The sequence below is a fragment of the Chinchilla lanigera genome, unplaced genomic scaffold, assembly GCF_000276665.1.
Source record: "Chinchilla lanigera isolate Chin_1 unplaced genomic scaffold, ChiLan1.0 scaffold00144, whole genome shotgun sequence".
NCBI classification, from domain to species: Eukaryota; Metazoa; Chordata; class Mammalia; order Rodentia; family Chinchillidae; genus Chinchilla; species Chinchilla lanigera.
This window is the reverse complement of record NW_004955545.1, coordinates 1,675,911-1,692,061: the sequence shown is the minus strand read 5'-3', so window position 1 is coordinate 1,692,061 and position 16,151 is coordinate 1,675,911. Positions and strand designations below refer to the sequence as shown.

The 16,151-nt window shown below is 51.5% G+C and overlaps 2 protein-coding genes across 2 annotated transcripts; one reads left to right on the top strand and one right to left on the bottom strand.

Moving 5' to 3' along the window:
• The first annotated feature begins 2,688 nt into the window (after window positions 1-2,688).
• Gba (glucosidase, beta, acid) lies at window positions 2,689-9,965 on the top strand. The gene is made up of 11 exons (XM_005411586.2): window positions 2,689-2,859; window positions 3,532-3,619; window positions 3,867-4,058; window positions 4,187-4,333; window positions 4,952-5,085; window positions 5,303-5,475; window positions 5,715-5,952; window positions 7,966-8,190; window positions 8,568-8,731; window positions 9,112-9,228; window positions 9,318-9,965. Exons 1-11 carry the CDS (start codon window positions 2,833-2,835, stop codon window positions 9,421-9,423), a joined length of 1,611 nt encoding a protein of 536 aa, XP_005411643.1. The 5' UTR covers window positions 2,689-2,832; the 3' UTR covers window positions 9,424-9,965.
• Window positions 9,956-15,770, bottom strand: Mtx1 (metaxin 1). The gene is made up of 8 exons (XM_005411588.2): window positions 14,825-15,770; window positions 13,705-13,774; window positions 13,368-13,447; window positions 11,489-11,581; window positions 11,170-11,352; window positions 10,969-11,045; window positions 10,384-10,538; window positions 9,956-10,302 (listed from the first exon to the last, which is right to left on the bottom strand). The coding sequence occupies exons 1-8, from the start codon at window positions 15,350-15,352 to the stop codon at window positions 10,088-10,090; spliced, it is 1,401 nt and encodes a 466-aa protein (XP_005411645.1). The 5' UTR covers window positions 15,353-15,770; the 3' UTR covers window positions 9,956-10,087.
• Window positions 15,771-16,151: the final 381 nt, after the last annotated feature.

Below are 16,151 nucleotides of genomic sequence, written 5' to 3'. Positions count from 1 at the left end.
GGTAAGAAGAAGGGGCAAACTGGGCACAGTGACTGCAGTCCTAGCTACTAGAAAGGCTGAAGCAGGTGATTTCAAATTCAAGGGCAACGTGGCAACTTAACCAGACCCTGTCTGAAAATAATGCGGATAAAAGGAGGAGGAGTAGAAGGAGAAACAAGAGGCTTCCACTGGGTCCACTGGAGAAATAGGGAGGAGCGGGGGCTCTAAACCCAACAGAATAGGCAGGGGCAGATGGAGAATGGCTCAGGAAATATCTACAGATGTAGCTCAGCAGCGGAGCACTTGCCTAACACACACCAGCCCAGGTGGGGTATGAATGAGCTGGAGGAAGTGAATGAGCTGAATGGAATGGGTTGGAAGTGATGTACCTGCCCTTCTAAATCCTGCCCAGGGCTTCCTGGAAAAACAAGAACTCTAACTGGAGTGGACCGGCCTTTTGACAAGGATATGAAATCAAGAAGAATGAGCAAGACATTTCCTTCAAGGAACTCAGTTCTTTCCTAAGCACTGCTGGTTGTGACATAAGGCGCCAGCAATGTACTAAATACACATTTATCATACTTCCACCCCCAATTAATCCTGTGAGAGAGGATCTATCACTCCCCTTTTATGGGTGGGAGGTAGGCTGAGAGTGACTAAGAAATTGACTAGTGGTCAGACAGCCAATAAATGCTGGAGCCAGGATTCAAACCTTGCTTATCTCACTGAGGCTATACGTAATTAAAATATGCTAGGACCCCAGAAGAAATGGTCAACTATACATGGAGTGTGTCTTAGAAGGGCTTCACTGAGATAATTCAGAATACATAAAAGGACTCATACAGAAAGTGTACGGCATGGGCGGGCATGGTGGCCAGTACCTGAAATCCCGGCACTCTGGGAGGCTGAGACAGGAAGATTGTAAGTTTGAACTCAGCTCATGCAGCTTCATGAGACCTTGTCTCAAAGAAAATAACTAAACAAAAATAAAAACGGCTGGCTGGGGATGTATCTCAGCGTAACACCCTGGGTTCAGTCCCTAGTACAACAACAACAACATAAACAAGTAGTTCCCAGTGTCTACTGTGCCCCCGGCACAGTGCTTATCTCTCTGATGCCAGTGGTAACCTGTGAGTTTGTGGGATTGCTCCTGTCTCACAGTGAGGCAATAGACTGACAGCTGGAGTTAGGCAGGCTGGACTGTGTGTGCCCCTCCCACTAACCCTCATTTGATGTGCTTCGTGGATCAGCATCACAGACAGCCCCTCGGTGGGTCCCCCGAGGATTTAACTTTGTATAGCACTTTCCCATTTGGGTCTTATTTGTTTTTTCTTTTGTTTTGCAATGTGATGCTGGGGCTCCATTCCGAGGCTTTGAAAACTCGAGGGAGGCGAGTGGTCTCCACTGTGCCATCCTGCCAGCCCCCAGCACACTACCGTTTCTGAGCCGGGACATCTGATGATGAAAGGAGAGGGGCCCAGAGAGGTGCATCACCAACCACAAATTTCCTCGGGCTACCTTCATCCCAGGTGCCACTCTCCCTGTACCTCTGTGGCTAGTAACTCCTTCTTCTCTGGGAAGCCTTTCTGGATTACTCTAAACTCATGGACATTTCCTGTGAATCCCAGGTAACTCTCCAGATACATATGTTACCACTTCTGTCCTCATCTGTAAATATGTGTGTCTGATTCTGGTGCCTCATTGGCCTCTTTTAGGGCAAAGATTGGATCTTAAACCTGTCAGGCAGGCACTATGGCCCATACCTGTAATTCCAGCTACTCAGGAGGCTGAGGCAGAAAGATTGCATGATCAAGCAACTTAATGAGTTAGCAGGACCCTATCTCAAAAAAAAAAAAAAAAAAAAAAAAAAAAAAGAGCTGGGCATGGTGGACAGACACCTGTAATCCCAGCACTTGGGAGGCTGAGGCAGGAGGACCATTGGGAGTTCAAGACCAGCCTGGGTTACAAAGTAAGCTCAAGGCCAGCCTGAATTGCATAATGAGACCCTGTCTCAAAAAGACAAAAAAAAATTTTAAAAAATGTTTTTAAATGTCTAGGGATGTAGCTCAGTGGTAAGGTGCCTACCTAGCTTTCAATAGGCCCTGAGTTTAATTCCTGGGACCACACACACACACACACACACACACACACACACACACACACACACACAGACCCCTCTCTGTGGCTTCAGCATTTTGAGGCGCGAGCCCCTTTTTTACTGCATCACATTTTTTTTCTGTGTGGCTGGGGATTGAACCCAGCGCTTTGTAGGTGCTATGCAAATGTTCTGTTGCTGAGCTATAGCACCAGCCCTTATTAGTTTCACTTTCCATTTTTTCTCAAGATGTGCCTGCTGTGTTTCACCTACTCTGGGAATTCAGAGGCTCAACTTAACTTCACTGAAATCTCTGTTCTAGGCTCTTCCCAAAATTATTATTCGCACCTCTCTGCCAGAGGCCAATTGTCGAGCCAGGTGTGGTCGCACATGTCTATAATCCCAGCACTGGGGAGACTGAGGCAGAATGATTGCTGTGAGTCAAATCAGCCTGGGCTATATAGTGAGTTCAAGGTCAGCCTAAACTACATAGTGAGACCCTGTTTTGAAAGGAAAAAAAAAAAAGGCCATTTGCCCATTACAAATATGGCTGCGATTGCCTCACTTCCTGTATCATGTGACCCTCCCATTGTCATCACATGATCCATCCTTACAGGACCGGAATTGACCTGCAGGGCTAGTCAGGTCCCTATGGCTGCAGTATATACGTGCATACTTGTTTTTATTTCGTGAATCCGCTCATCTTTCCGAGACTCTGGACCTCCTGCAGGCTTCTCTTCATCCAGTAACCAGATGTGATGGAGTTTTCAGGTCCTTCCATAGAGGTAAGTGAACCAGGAATCCCAATCATTGTGATATCTTCTCTTTCTCTGTCTTACCCTCTCTCCTTTTGTTCTTCCTGGTACTGGCGATTGAATCCAGCATATACCAAGCTACATCCCAGCCTTTTTAATTTTATTTTGAGATAGGGTCTCACTAAGTTGCCCAGGATGGCCTCAAACTTGCAGTCATCTTGCCTTAGTCTCCCAGGTAGTCAGGATTACAGTCCTAATCAAGTAGCCAGAATTACACGACTGTGCCCGGCAAGTGGCAGACTGTGAAAGCAGGCCATTGTGGCTTTTTCAGCAGATGAAGAGAGGGAGGGGTTGAAGTTGAAATGGATGGGAAGAGGGGTAAGGTGAATCTTTGTTTGGGGTAGGCAGAAAGCTGTCTCCAGCAGAGGGGTTCCAGGGAGGGCTGCGCCCTGCACTTTGGACCTTGTCCCATTCCTAATCAAGGTGGAAAGCTGGGTTGTGCACACCCATCGACACCCAGCCCTCGCCAGGAGGGTAGCTGACTGAGGGCTGGAGAGGACTTGCCTTCTGTTTTTTTTTTTTTTTTTTCCCGGTACTGGGAATCGAATTCACAACCTTGCACTCACCAGGCAGGCGCTGTGCCACTGAGCTAAATCCCCAGCCCAGAACTTGCCTTTTAGCTACTCCTCTTTCTGTTCTCAGGAACATCCCAAATGCCTGGGCAGGGTAGGCATCATGGCTGCCAGCCTCACGGGATTGCTCCTGCTTCAGGCAGTGGCATGGGCATCAGGTAAGAATGCCAAGGAGAAGAGCACCGTGTGGTCCCACCCTGTGGTCCTTTGCTAGCCTTCCAGTGTATTCATGGTGAACTTCCTTGTAGGCACTGGATAAACTCTGGGGAGTGATTGAGACCAGCGTTAGGATGGGGGTCGAGGGAGGGGATATTTGAAACCACTGTCCTGTCTCCTAACTAGCGTGACTGTTGCCCTTACCTGTGCCCTGCTCTTGCCTCTTCTGCCTGTTTCCTTTCCTTCCAGGTGCCTACCCCTGTGTCCCTAAAAGCTTTGGCTACAGCTCAGTGGTCTGTGTCTGCAATGCTACGTACTGCGACTCTCTTGATCCCTTGACCCTCCCAGCCTTGGGGACCTTCAGCCGCTATGAGAGTACGCGCAGTGGACGTCGGATGGAGCTGAGTGTGGGTGACTTCCAGGCCAACCGCACCGGCACAGGTGACCACTCCCTCACCACCCCCTCCACCAGGCTCAGCCCTCCCGGAGCTAAGTCACCAATGCCAGTGACCAATGTGGAGTTTCTTTGCTGGACACTGACACCCTTTCTTCCCTGCTGGTGTCCTCAGGGCTTCTATTGACCCTGCAGCCAGAAGAGAAGTTCCAGAAAGTGAAAGGATTTGGAGGGGCCATGACAGATGCTGCTGCTCTCAATATCCTCGCCCTGTCACCCCCTGCCCAGAATTTGCTACTGAAATCATACTTCTCTAAAGAAGGTGAGGAGGGGTGGGACCAGAGGACACAATGCAACCAACACTTTTCTTTGACCCTTCCTTGTACCCTTTCACCTTTCTCTGACATTTGGTTCCTCTTTTTTTTTTTTTTTTTTTTTCCTTTTTGAGACAGGGTCTCGCTCTTGAGTTCAGGCTGGCCCTGAGCTCACTTTGTAGCCCAGGCTGGTCTCAAACTTGCAGTGATCCTCCTGCCTCAGCCTCCCGAGTGCTGGGATTACAGGCATGCGCCATCACACCTAGCAACATTTGGTTCCTTAATGCCACTAGAATAAGATTACCCTGTTAGGGTTCTGCTAAATGCATGGGACTTGGGCCGGGGATGTAGCTCAGTGGCACAAGTGCCTGTCTGGGAAGCGCAAGGTCCTGAGTTCAATTCCTAGTACCAAGAAAAATAAAAACATAAAAAAAAAAAAAAATAAATGCATGGGACTGTCAGGCTCAGAGGACCTGTGCTTTACCCAGGTGGTGGCCTCCACGGTCCCCAAACTGGCACCCACATTCTCTTTGGTCTTAAGACTCTACTGAAGACTGGCAAGTGATAAGCCATGTTCCATATTCTCCTATTGATTCAGACTCCCATATCTTGGTCATCCACTGCAGGGATTGAATATAACATCATCCGGGTACCCATGGCTAGCTGTGACTTCTCCATCCGCACCTATACCTATGATGACACCCCTGATGACTTCCAGTTGCACAATTTCAGCCTCACAGAAGAAGATACCAAGCTCAAGGTGGGCATTCTGATTGCCTGTGGCTCTGCTGACATTCATGTCTGGGGATCGAGAGGGTCCAGCTAGGGCATTCTGCAGAGGGATATAGAACCTTCTCCTGCTGCTGTTTTGTCCCAGGGGTGGTAGGGTGCAGGCTGATAGCTGGACCTGATGCACTGGTTGGGCTGGTTTGTGTTCCACCTCTGGGTGTCTCTCTCCTCACTACCTTTGTTTCTAGATACCCTTGATTCACCGAGCCCTGCAAATGTCCCAGCGTCCTGTCTCACTCTTCGCCAGTCCCTGGACATCACCCACTTGGCTCAAGACCAATGGGGCAGTGAATGGGAAGGGGACACTCAAGGGGACGCCAGGGGACATCTACCACCAGACCTGGGCCAAGTACTTTGTCAAGTAAGGGATCAGAGAAAAAAAAAAAAAAGTAAGGAATCAGCAAGGCCATGTAGCCTGGACCTGCCTTCTCTTTAGGCATCTGGTCCATGTCCTACCCCTCAACCTGGTGCCACTTCCATACCTGCCTCTCCTACCTTCTTGGCCTTCCAGATTGGGCCTATTAGTTGTCCCCACTCTAACATCAGAGGGCCGTGGTCCATTTTCTTGGTCATGACCACTCCTGTCCTTTCTCCTGCTAGGTTCCTGGATGCCTATGCTGAGCACAAGTTAAAGTTCTGGGCAGTGACAGTTGAGAATGAGCCTTCTGCAGGGCTGATGAGTGGTTACCCCTTCCAGTGTCTGGGCTTCACCCCTGAACACCAGCGAGATTTCATTGCCCGTGACCTGGGTCCAACCCTTGCTAACAGTACTCATCGTGACATCCAGCTGATCATGCTGGATGACAACCGATTGCTGCTGCCTCACTGGGCACAGGTGGTAAGGCCTAGGATCCCCACGGGTGCCCTAGCAAACCCCAAATCTAACATCTAAATATTGGCTGCAAGCTTAGAGTGCCTTCCTCTTCCAACTCTGTTTTGTGTTTGTTCCATCTCATAACTCTCTACTTGCTTCATAAAGATGACTGTCAATAGGGCTGGGGATATAGCTCAGCGGCACAAGCGCCTGCCTGGCAAGTGCAAGGTCCTGAGTTCAATTCCCGGTACCGGGGTGGGGGGGGGAAGACAATTATAAGATGACTGTCAAGTTTTTTCTATTTTATCCAGGCATGGTGGTGCACGCCTGTAATCCCAGCACTTGGGAGACTGACGCAGGAGAATGGTTGTGAGTTTGAGGCCAGCCTGGGGTACAAAGTGAGCTCAAAGGCAGCCTGAACTGCATAGTAAGACCCTGTCTCAAAAATACCAAAAAAAAAAAATTATTTTTGTTTTGTTTTTTCTGACTGGGTCTTGTTGGGCTTGAACCCAAGGTGATCCTTGCCCCAGTCTCCCAAGGGCTGGGATTACAGATGTACAACACTATGCCTGGGTTATCCTCAAGACATTTTTACCTTGAATTATTTTTTTGTTTTTGTTTTGTTTTGGGGTACCAGGAATTGAACTCACAACCTTGCGCTTGCCAGGCAGGTGCTGTGTCGCTAAGCTATATCCCCAGCCCCACATTTTTCTTATATTTATTGATACTCAGTTTAATTAGCACATTTATTGAGCAACAAATCAGTGCCAGACAATATCCTAGGTACTGGTTGTATTGTAATAAACAAAACACGTAACAGTTTGTATGTTCTCAAATTCCGAGGAAGCAGACAAATTAAAATATGTGAATGATTAGATGTTTTTTTTCCCCCCAGTACTGGGAATCGAACTCACAACTTCATGCTTGCCAGGCAGGCACTGTGCCACTGAGCTAAATCCTCAGCCCCATTTTAGATGTTGATTAGTACTCTATTTTGGAAAAATAAAGCAGGGGGTGGAGATGTACCTGTAGGTTTTTTTGTTTGTTTTTTGTCTTTTTGAGACAGGGTCTCACTATGCAGTTCAGGCTGGCCTTGAGCTCTCTTTGAAGCCCAGGCTCGTCTGGAACTCATCCTCTTGCCTCAGCCTCCCCAGTGTGGGGATTACAGGCGTGCACCACCACATCCAGCTTTTTTTGTCTTGAGACACGGTTTTGCTCTGCAGTTCAGGCTGGCCTTGAGCTCACTTTGTAGCACAGGCTGGTCTGGAACTTGCAGCAATGATCCTCCTACCTCAGCGTCCCGAGTGCTAGGATTATAGGTATGCACCACCACTCCCAGCTGCACCTGTAGTTTGAATTGAGCCAGTGAGGGAAGGTCCCAGTGGGAAGGTTTAACTTCAGCAAAAACTGGAGAAGTTGAGGGTGGAGCTGTGCAATACCCAGGGCAAGTGCAGAGGCCCTGGGGTACGTGCCTGTGCTCATCTTGAATGCTTGAGAAATGCTGAGCAGTAGGGTCAAGGAATCTCAGAGGCATGGTAGAGGAGTCTTCAAGACATTTTATTTTTATTATTTTTGAGGTTTTTTGAGAACGTGCACCCTGCACTCACCTGAAGTGGCCAAGGTGATAGAATATGGGCTGTTTGTAAAACGTGTCCTTGGCAGTATCTACAATGATGGGGCTGTCAACAAAGTTGCGGACCCAGTTAGGTCCCCCCTCAGGGTTCAGGGTGAGGTTCCAGTCAGTCCAGCCAACCACGTGATAGAGGAGGTTCTGAAGTAGAGACAAGGAAGGGCCAAGGCTCAACGTAGGGGTTCTCAGAGAAGGTTCTCACTGTATCACCCAGGCTGGTCTTGAATTTATGATCCTCTTGCCTCAGACTCCTGAGTAGCTGGGATTATAGGTGCGGGCCACCACCCTGCCCAACTTGATTACTAGAGCAACCTGGCCACTTCTCGGAGCTCCTAGTTCCTCTTCCTGAACCCTGTGGCAGGCTTAGGTTCCCTTGGCTTCAGGCCTCTTTCCTGTTGCCTGTGCAGGTGCTGACAGACCAACAAGCAGCTAAGTATGTCAGCGGGATTGCTGTGCACTGGTACCTGGACTTCCTGGCGCCAGCAAAAGCTACTCTGGGAGCAACGCACCGCTTGTTCCCTGACACCATGCTCTTCGCCTCAGAGGCCTGTGTGGGCTCCAAGTTCTGGGAGCAGAGCGTGCGACTGGGCTCCTGGGATCGCGGGATGCAGTACAGCAACAGCATCATCACGGTGAGCCACCGACCTCCCTTCCCACAAAGCCCCCGGAGCCCTTCCTACCTCAGCAGGGCTGAAGGGAGAGTCCTCCCTTCCCAACTTGTGCCAGCATGCCCTCTGGGGGTAACTTCGGGCTGCCGTAATTCTCTATCCTGCCTTTCCTTCAGATTATGCCTTTTCCACATGCTTGGGCCCGGACAGTTACACTGACCTCTACCTTCTTGGCTTTCCTTAAAATGCCTCTATCTTCATAATCCTCACTCCTTTGCTATTAAGGAAACACAGCACCCCCCCAGATGCTTCTCTTGGCCCCATATTCTTCACCTGACCTCCACCTACCTTCTCTGAGAACCCCTACGTTGAGCCTTGGCCCTTCTTTGTCTCTACTTCAGAACCTCCTCTATCACGTGGTTGGCTGGACTGACTGGAACCTCGCCCTGAACCCTGAGGGGGGACCTAACTGGGTCCGCAACTTTGTTGACAGCCCCATCATTGTAGATATTGCCAAGGACACGTTTTACAAACAGCCCATGTTCTATCACCTTGGCCACTTCAGGTGAGTGCAGGGTGCATGGCCCCAATCCACACTAGGCCTGTCATCTCCTACATCAGGCTTACATTACCCTGTGTTTGGCCATTTAAATTGGACTCCTGGGAGAGGCATGCCCACCCTTCCTTGAGATGTGCAGGTAGAACGTGACAAGGTAGCATCAGAGACACAGCTGATCCCAGGGTGCTGGATGCCGGGGCTGGGATATAGGAGGCCAGGATCAGGGTGAAGCAGCAGGGTTTGAGGCCTATAGAATTAGGACAGAGCTTTGGCAGGATTTATGGGTGGGGCAGGGGTGTGTGACTTCATGGCCAAGCGTTGCTGGTGGTGTTTGGATGGCTGGAGGGGCTGGGCCCATCCCTGATGATTCTTCTTCCCACATTCAGCAAGTTCATTCCTGAGGGGTCGCAGCGAGTGGGGCTGGTGGCCAGTGAGGAGAACGACTTGGAGGCCGTGGCACTACTGCATCCTGACGGCTCTGCAGTTGTGGTTGTGCTGAACCGGTGAGCGCAGTGGCAGGTCTGGACCTGGACTGGGACTGGGACTGGGACGGGCCTTGGGAGGCTCACGTGCTCGCTTTTCTTCTTCCCAGCTCCTCTAGAGATGTGCGTCTCAGCATTAAGGACCCTGCCATTGGCTTCCTAGAGACCATCTCCCCTGGCTACTCCATTCACACCTACCTGTGGCGTCGACAGTGATGGAACAGATACCCAAGCAGGCACCTGGGCCTGGCATGGGTGCTAAAGAGACACAGTCAGCTCATATGCTGAGTAAAGGAAGTGGCTAAGAGGGTACAGCAGGGCCAGGGTGGGCTCACAGTGACACAAGCCCAGGGGCAGTGATTGGGTGACTCACTCTCCTCTTTACTGGGTGCCAGGGGCTGGAAGCCCCTAGGGAAAGATTAGGAAACCCCGGTATCTCCGACCCCATGCTTGTGTAGGAGTGTGCTGTGTGCTGGTTGCCTGTGGAAACTGGGCTCAGGCCCAGGGTGAGCTCACTGTCTGTACAAACACAAGACTGGGGTGGGGGGAGGAAAGAAGAGATTAAGAAAGCTGGACCCAAAAATGGGGACTGTTTGTCTTTCCTGAAGATGCAGAACTGGGCCCATGCAGAAGCAGTGTCAGCATCAAGGCAGAAACAGCCACAGAAGCCAAGGCCACTGCGTATGCTCAGGCACCCAAATGCTCCTGTGCTACTGGCTGGGAAATGTCAGTCCCTTAAAACAGAATGTTTGGCCTGAGTCAGAGTGGTTTTATTCTGGGGTATAGCGCCCCATTTCTGGCTGTATCAGCAGTGGGGAGGCAAAGGGGCCTCTGGAATGCATGACAGTAAAAGAATCAGTCCTGGGAGGACAGAGACGCATCACTGTTCTTCATCCTCGTCAGCCATGCCCAGGGCCCGGGTGCCAGGGGCCCGGGCGGGTGCTGCCCGCTGGATGGAGACGATACCACTGAGTAAGGCATAGCCCACCATGGCTGCCAGCCCCGCCAGCACAGAGAGGATCTGGTTCCGCCGTGGGTATGGCTCCTCCTCAGTCTCTGGGCCTGCTGGTGTCTGCCGTGGGGGTGGCACCTCAGCTGTGGGCAAGGAAGGAAGAGGAGCTAGCTCCTGGATCCCAGCCCACTCCGCCCAGAGCTGTCCTCCCTCTGGCCCCTTACCTCCATCCCAGGGGAAATAGATGCTGAGGATGTGGGTACAGTAAGTGCAGAGGTTGTGCAGACCCCGCAGGTGGGCCTGCAGCTTCCCACTGGGCAGCTTTGCCTGCAGCAGCAGGGCCAAGTAGCTAAAGACGAAGGCATCCAGGGAGGCAGGGCTGGAGAGAAAGAGACAGAAGGGTGGAGGACAGCTGGACAGATGGCACAAAATGGAGCTGGGGGGATGAGGCAGCCTGGGGAGGTGGGCTGTAGGCAGCAGGAGGCTACCAGAGGACAGGACACACAGTTCTAGGTCCTGTATGAGAGGCTTCCCCAGGTGGCGCCAGCCTGGCCCTGAATGGGACTCTATCCCAGGGAGCATAAAGAGTACATTGAGTTCCCCACAGCCCTGCAGGCCCCTCCTGCACCTGGCTGCTCTCCCACCCCATCCTGCTGTACCACCGAGGTGGCTCCAGCCCCACACACAGCTGCTGTCACCCGAACTAGTGTCTTTCCTGAGAACCTCTTGTCCAGACCCTAAGCCCACTCCTGGAAGTCACTGCATCTTCCTTCTAAGCCACCCATTCCCCACAATAGAATGTGACTCACGCATCTCCAAAGAAGAACTTCTGAGACCCCAAGCGCTGAGAAAGAAGCGTCAGGCACTCCCGAGCCTCTTGGTACAGCTGTAGGGATGACACGGATAGGTTGTGGCCACAGGAACAGCACCACGTCCCCTCCTGGCATTGCCACTCCTGACCATCATCCTGGGGGTACATCTCATACAACAGCTCCCTGTCCCAGAGCTACCTCCTTTTCCAGTTCTTCCTCGTTCTCAGGCCTGTGCTCCCCACACAGCATCTGCAGCCGCTCCATGTACTGCCTTTGCATGCGGCCGGGCAGGAAGAAGTTGAGGGGAAAGGGCATAGCCTCTGCGTACCACTTCCGGGTCACTTCCACATAGTTCTTGGTATCTATCCAAAAAGTATGGATCTGGATTGGGTAGGCAGGAAGGAATACGAGGTCTGAGCCAGTGCACCTGCCTGACTCAGGGTAGGCTTCTGACTCTTCCACTGCGCAGCCCCTTACCCCAACAGGCCAGGAATGCTGGGAAGTCAGGCACACTTACCAGCACTGGGAGCAGTTTTTCCTCCAGCAGAGACATGAATGCCAGGGTGTCTGCCCCTTGCCGGGCTGACAGATCATAGTCAGCGTTGTACTTCTGTGGGAGAAATATCCATGAGGTGGACAAGGGGAGGTGCAGGGACACTTTTCAGGTGGGGAAGGAATGGTACCCCACCCCACTGGCCTCTGACTGCAATGGAGGTATAGCAAGCTTTTCCCCCTGAGGCTTTTCCCGAGGCCCAGCCAGTAGCCTGTTGCTGTTGGCACAAAGCCTGGGCCTTGGAGCCTGCTGGCTGTCAAGGTCCTGTGCCCGCAGGGGAAAGGAAGCCTTGCCACAAACTAGGAGCAGCTCCCAGAGTTTCCACGGAAAGCTGGCCACATGCCTGCTGACAGCAACTTTCGAACAGTAACTTCCCCGACCCTGACTCCACAAAGCCAGAGGAGCAGAGCTCAGATGAAGGTTGGGCTGCAGCCAATGCCTCAAGAACTAGGGGACAACCATCCTTACACTCTCCGGACCCATGAACTCATGTCCAGGACCCCCTGCTTTGTTCCTTCGTGGCTTTGGCTGTTTCGCATAGTTAATTCCATGCCTAGACATCACCACCACGCATACATTCCACCCGTACCCCCAGGTCTAACCTGCCCTACCTTGCCAGCCTTCAATCTCAGCTCCTCAGCAACCCCTTCCACATCTTAAGTAAGCTGTGTCTCTTAAATCTCTCTGAACGTCAGTTTCTCCCCTGTGGAATGGGTGTAATAATCTCTCTTTCAATGTGGCTATGTTAGTAAATAATTTAGGAGGAAACATTTTGGAAACTGGAAAAGCTCTGTTCATACATAAGGAATCAGGGCTGCGGTCCTGGCTGTGCCAGGAACTTTGGCTTTTATCTGGATCCTATTTCTCTAAGCCTCTCAAGCCTCCAATCATTCTCTAGTTCCTTAACCTCTGGGAAATAGAAATGAGGAAAAGGGTCCCATTTCTGAAAATGTGCTCCCTTTTGGAACCAGTCTGTGAGTGGTAGAAGAACCTTTGGAAAGCATGCTGGCTAAGCCACCTGATTTTACAAAGAAGGATCTTATAGGTCTGGGAGGGTAAATAACTTGCCCAAGATCACACAATCAGTGACAGAGTGAATAGTACAATGTAAGCCTCTGACTCTTGTTTCAAATTCCCCAACCTGGCTCTAAGCCTTGTCCCTCTGAAGCCTCGTATCTAGCCCAATTTAGTCCCTAAAAACAAGGAAGTAGCCACTGACCTCCTTCCTAAAGCTGTGATGGTACACACTTATAATCTCAAATACTAAGGAGACAGAGGCACATGGATTGCAAGTTGGAGGCTAGCCTGGCATCTTAGTGTGTCCCTACCTCAAAATTAAAAATATAAAAAAGGGCTACTGATGTAACTCAGTGGTACAATGCTTGCCTAGCACACTTGAGGCCCTGCGTCCAATTCCTACCACTGAAAGGGAAAAAAAAAATATCCCTTTATCACTTTTTTTTTTTTTTTTGAGATAAGGTCTCAATGTGTAATTCAAGCTGGTCTTAGAAGTCCCTTTCTAGTACCACCTTTGAGGGATTCATCAGAGCCAACTGCTGTTCTCTACTTTCTTCCATGTGCCGTCAGCCCATACTGTCCCCTCCCTATCCAGCATACAGAAGGCACTGTGTCCAGATGCCTTCATAGTGCCTTGAACTTAATCTACAGCCAACCGCTTCACTGCATCACAGTGACAGTGTATGTGTCTTCCTCATCACAATGTGTGTTCTTTGATGCTCTGTATCACCTATGCCTAGCTTGGTGCATTATCTGGTGTCAACAAATACGTTACACTGAACTGATTCAATCTGTCTCATCAGTAGCTCTCATCCAAGACACCTACCTCTTTTCGAAGGTGGGTGATGATCTTGTGTGGTACTGAGATGACTTCTCCATGGCTGGTTCGAAGAGCAGGCAGAGTTCCTGACATTGAGAAAGTGTGGCCACCAGATCTTTAGCTGCCTATTCATATATACATACATACATACTTTAATTAATTAATTAATTTAGTAGTTCAGGCTGGTCTTGAACTCACTATGTAGCCCAGGTTTGCCTGGAACTTGCAGTGATCCTCCTACTTCAGTGCTGGGATTGCTATACATATACATTTGTACCACAGTCCTGTTTCCTGCCACTCCCCTTGCAAACTCCCTTCCTCACCCCCCAGGGACACTGGGTACCTGAAGGGCTTCGCCAGGGGTTGGTGATCTTGTGTACCTTGAGTGGAGCACCAGTAAATCTGGCATAGGTCTGCAGGGAAGGAAGCAGAAGACAGGCCAAGGAACCAGGAGGGAAATATTTACTGAATATTTTATCTGTTATGCCTATGCTTAGCACCTTTGTACAGAAAAGAGAGACACTACAATTCCTGTTTTACAAATGGGCAAAACGGGGTTCGGAGAGATTATGCACATGTCCATGATTACAAATTGGAAAATCCTTTTTTTAATCCTCTCTCCTGCCATCTGCCTGGTGAACACTTATCTTCAAAAGCTTTTCATAACCAGTATCCTCTTCTTGATAGCACCGACAGTGGCCTTCTTTGACAAGTTCCTGTGGCCTGTTCCTACTTACTAGATATGTTGTATCTTACACTTGAACACTTTTATTCAATGGTTACATGTCTGCCTTTCCCTAAACAACTTGAGCGGTGGGAGCAAATCTTACTCATTTTTTGCATGACAGTGGTATTTAGGAGAAGCCTAACTTGGACTTTTAAAATCGAAGAGTGGGGGCTGGGGATTTAGCTCAGCGGCAAAAGCGCCTGCCTGGCAAGCGCAAGGTCGTGAGTTCGGTTCCCGGTACCAGAGAAAAACCAAAAAAAATTAAAAAAAAAAAATAAATAAATAAAATCGAAGAGTGAAGTAGGGGTGATGTGCATCACGTCTGACTCCAAAACTCTTTCTACATACAGTCTGGCTGTGGACCCTCTGGTCCAACAAATACGCTCAGTAAATGGTGTTTGGTTAGAAGGAGGAAAGGGGGTGCTGAGACGACAGGAATACCAATCCCAAGATCCTTGAGATCGTCCAGAAGGATTGCCCCAAGGTCACACAAGCAGTAAATAGATAAATAAGGACAGAATCCATCTCCTAAACCCCTGGTCAAGCCTCTTTCCATTGCTAGACGAATGACAGGAAGCCACGGCATAGGGCGCTGAGCTCCTATCGGCTAATCCTGGTGTTTGACTGCCTCAGTTTCCCACAGTGCGGCCCATGCAAAGTTCCGATGCTCAGTTAGTTCGGACCCCCTCCCCAGTCCTTCTAGGGCGCAGCAGAGGAAGCCGGCGCCACCCCTCACCAGCACGGCCAGGCTGTCCAGGTCCACTGACGGCAGCCCCCAGCCCCCAGACCAGCAGAACAGCTCCATGGGCGCCGCCATCTTGCATGCCCTCTGCCCCGGAAGCATCTCCCCGCGCGCTTTGGCCCTCTCCTGCGCGGTTCCGCCCCCAGCCACCGCCCCTCTGGCGGCTCTAGGCTTGGGGCAGGGGGAGGTCCCTGGGAAGGCGTAGCTTTTCTGGGGCTGCGGTGCAGCGGGACGGCGGGAGGCGGGGCTGCGCGCCTCGGGGGAGGGCGACCGCCGGCTCATCCTGACGCGGCTCCCCCAGGCCTTCCGGGCCGCAAGCCAGGGGCGCCTCGGAGAGTCGCGGCGCCTCGGCCGAGCGGAGCCTCGAACCTCCGAAGGCGATGCCCGCTTAGGAGACGGGGATCTTGGGCGCCTGGCCTTGTTCTGCGGGCTCCTGCCGAACTGCACGTGGCCTGGACTGCTCCGGGGCCACTCGGGGCTCGGCCCCGCGAGGGGGCTGCGGGGGGGTCCCCCGAGCCGCATGTTTTCCACTGCGCGTTATGTTTGGAGCCGGCCCCGCGCCGCCTGTCGCTATGGAAACAAAACAGGGGCGGTGGCGGCGGCGGCGGCTGGAGCGGAGGCCCGGCTGGGGCCTGGGTGGGGGAGGGGAAGTGGGCTCATGGACTGTTGCCTTAGTGACGGGAACTCTGGCGCCCCTCCGCTACGTCCGGGTCACGGCCGGTCCACCGGCACCCACCGCGTTGACCCAATCTGGTCCTCGGCTTCTGGCCTGTGCCCTGGTTTTCTACTCTTCTCTGTAGTCCTTTTCCTCTTGATTTCTTCTCTTCGACCTCACTGACCCAATGTTTTCGACTCTCCGTCCAGTTCTAATCGGATGCTTTCAGATTCCAAGTTTTCCTAAGAATGAGGGAAAGTGGAGAAACAGGCGCAAGTCAGGGAACCCCCACACTAATAAAGAGCGCTTACTTCATTCCAGAGCAGCAAGCTTCATACCATGTGGGCATCCTCTAGGCACTATAGCAAGCTAGCTCCGGCCACTCCCTTGGCATCCTTTGCTGCCAGCTGTGGAATAATGCCCACTGTGTGGCCCACGCCAGGGGTTCCTGCCTTTCCTCACTGTGGCTTCCAGAATACAGTAGCATTTGGTCGTGGTGTATGTTGAGGCCCCCAATAGCGGGGGGATAGGGGAGAAGGGAGCACCTGGGAGCCAGGACCATTAGGGAGAACCGGAAGGCAGGGAGCCTCCAGGACTCTTTCCCAGTGCCCCTGGGTGATGCCTCCAGGGTGATTGGCAGCTCTTTGTTTCAGCGCCCCCCCCCCC

Bases quoted from the DNA above. Each gene is read 5' to 3' on its own strand.
- Mtx1 (XM_005411588.2), bottom strand. From the start codon at position 15,352: ATGCGGCTCGGGGGACCCCCCCGCAGCCCCCTCGCGGGGCCGAGCCCC. The intron at 11,582-13,367 runs GTAGGTGTCTTG...TTTCTCCCACAG, and splicing joins TCACCCACCTTCGAAAAGAG to AAGTACAACGCTGACTATGA. The intron at 10,539-10,968 runs GTGAGTCACATT...CTTTCTCTCCAG, and splicing joins AAGTTCTTCTTTGGAGATGC to CCCTGCCTCCCTGGATGCCT.
- Gba (XM_005411586.2), top strand. From the start codon at position 2,833: ATGGAGTTTTCAGGTCCTTCCATAGAG. The intron at 4,059-4,186 runs GTGACCACTCCC...TGGTGTCCTCAG, and splicing joins GGCCAACCGCACCGGCACAG to GGCTTCTATTGACCCTGCAG. The intron at 5,953-7,965 runs GTAAGGCCTAGG...TTGCCTGTGCAG, and splicing joins TGCCTCACTGGGCACAGGTG to GTGCTGACAGACCAACAAGC.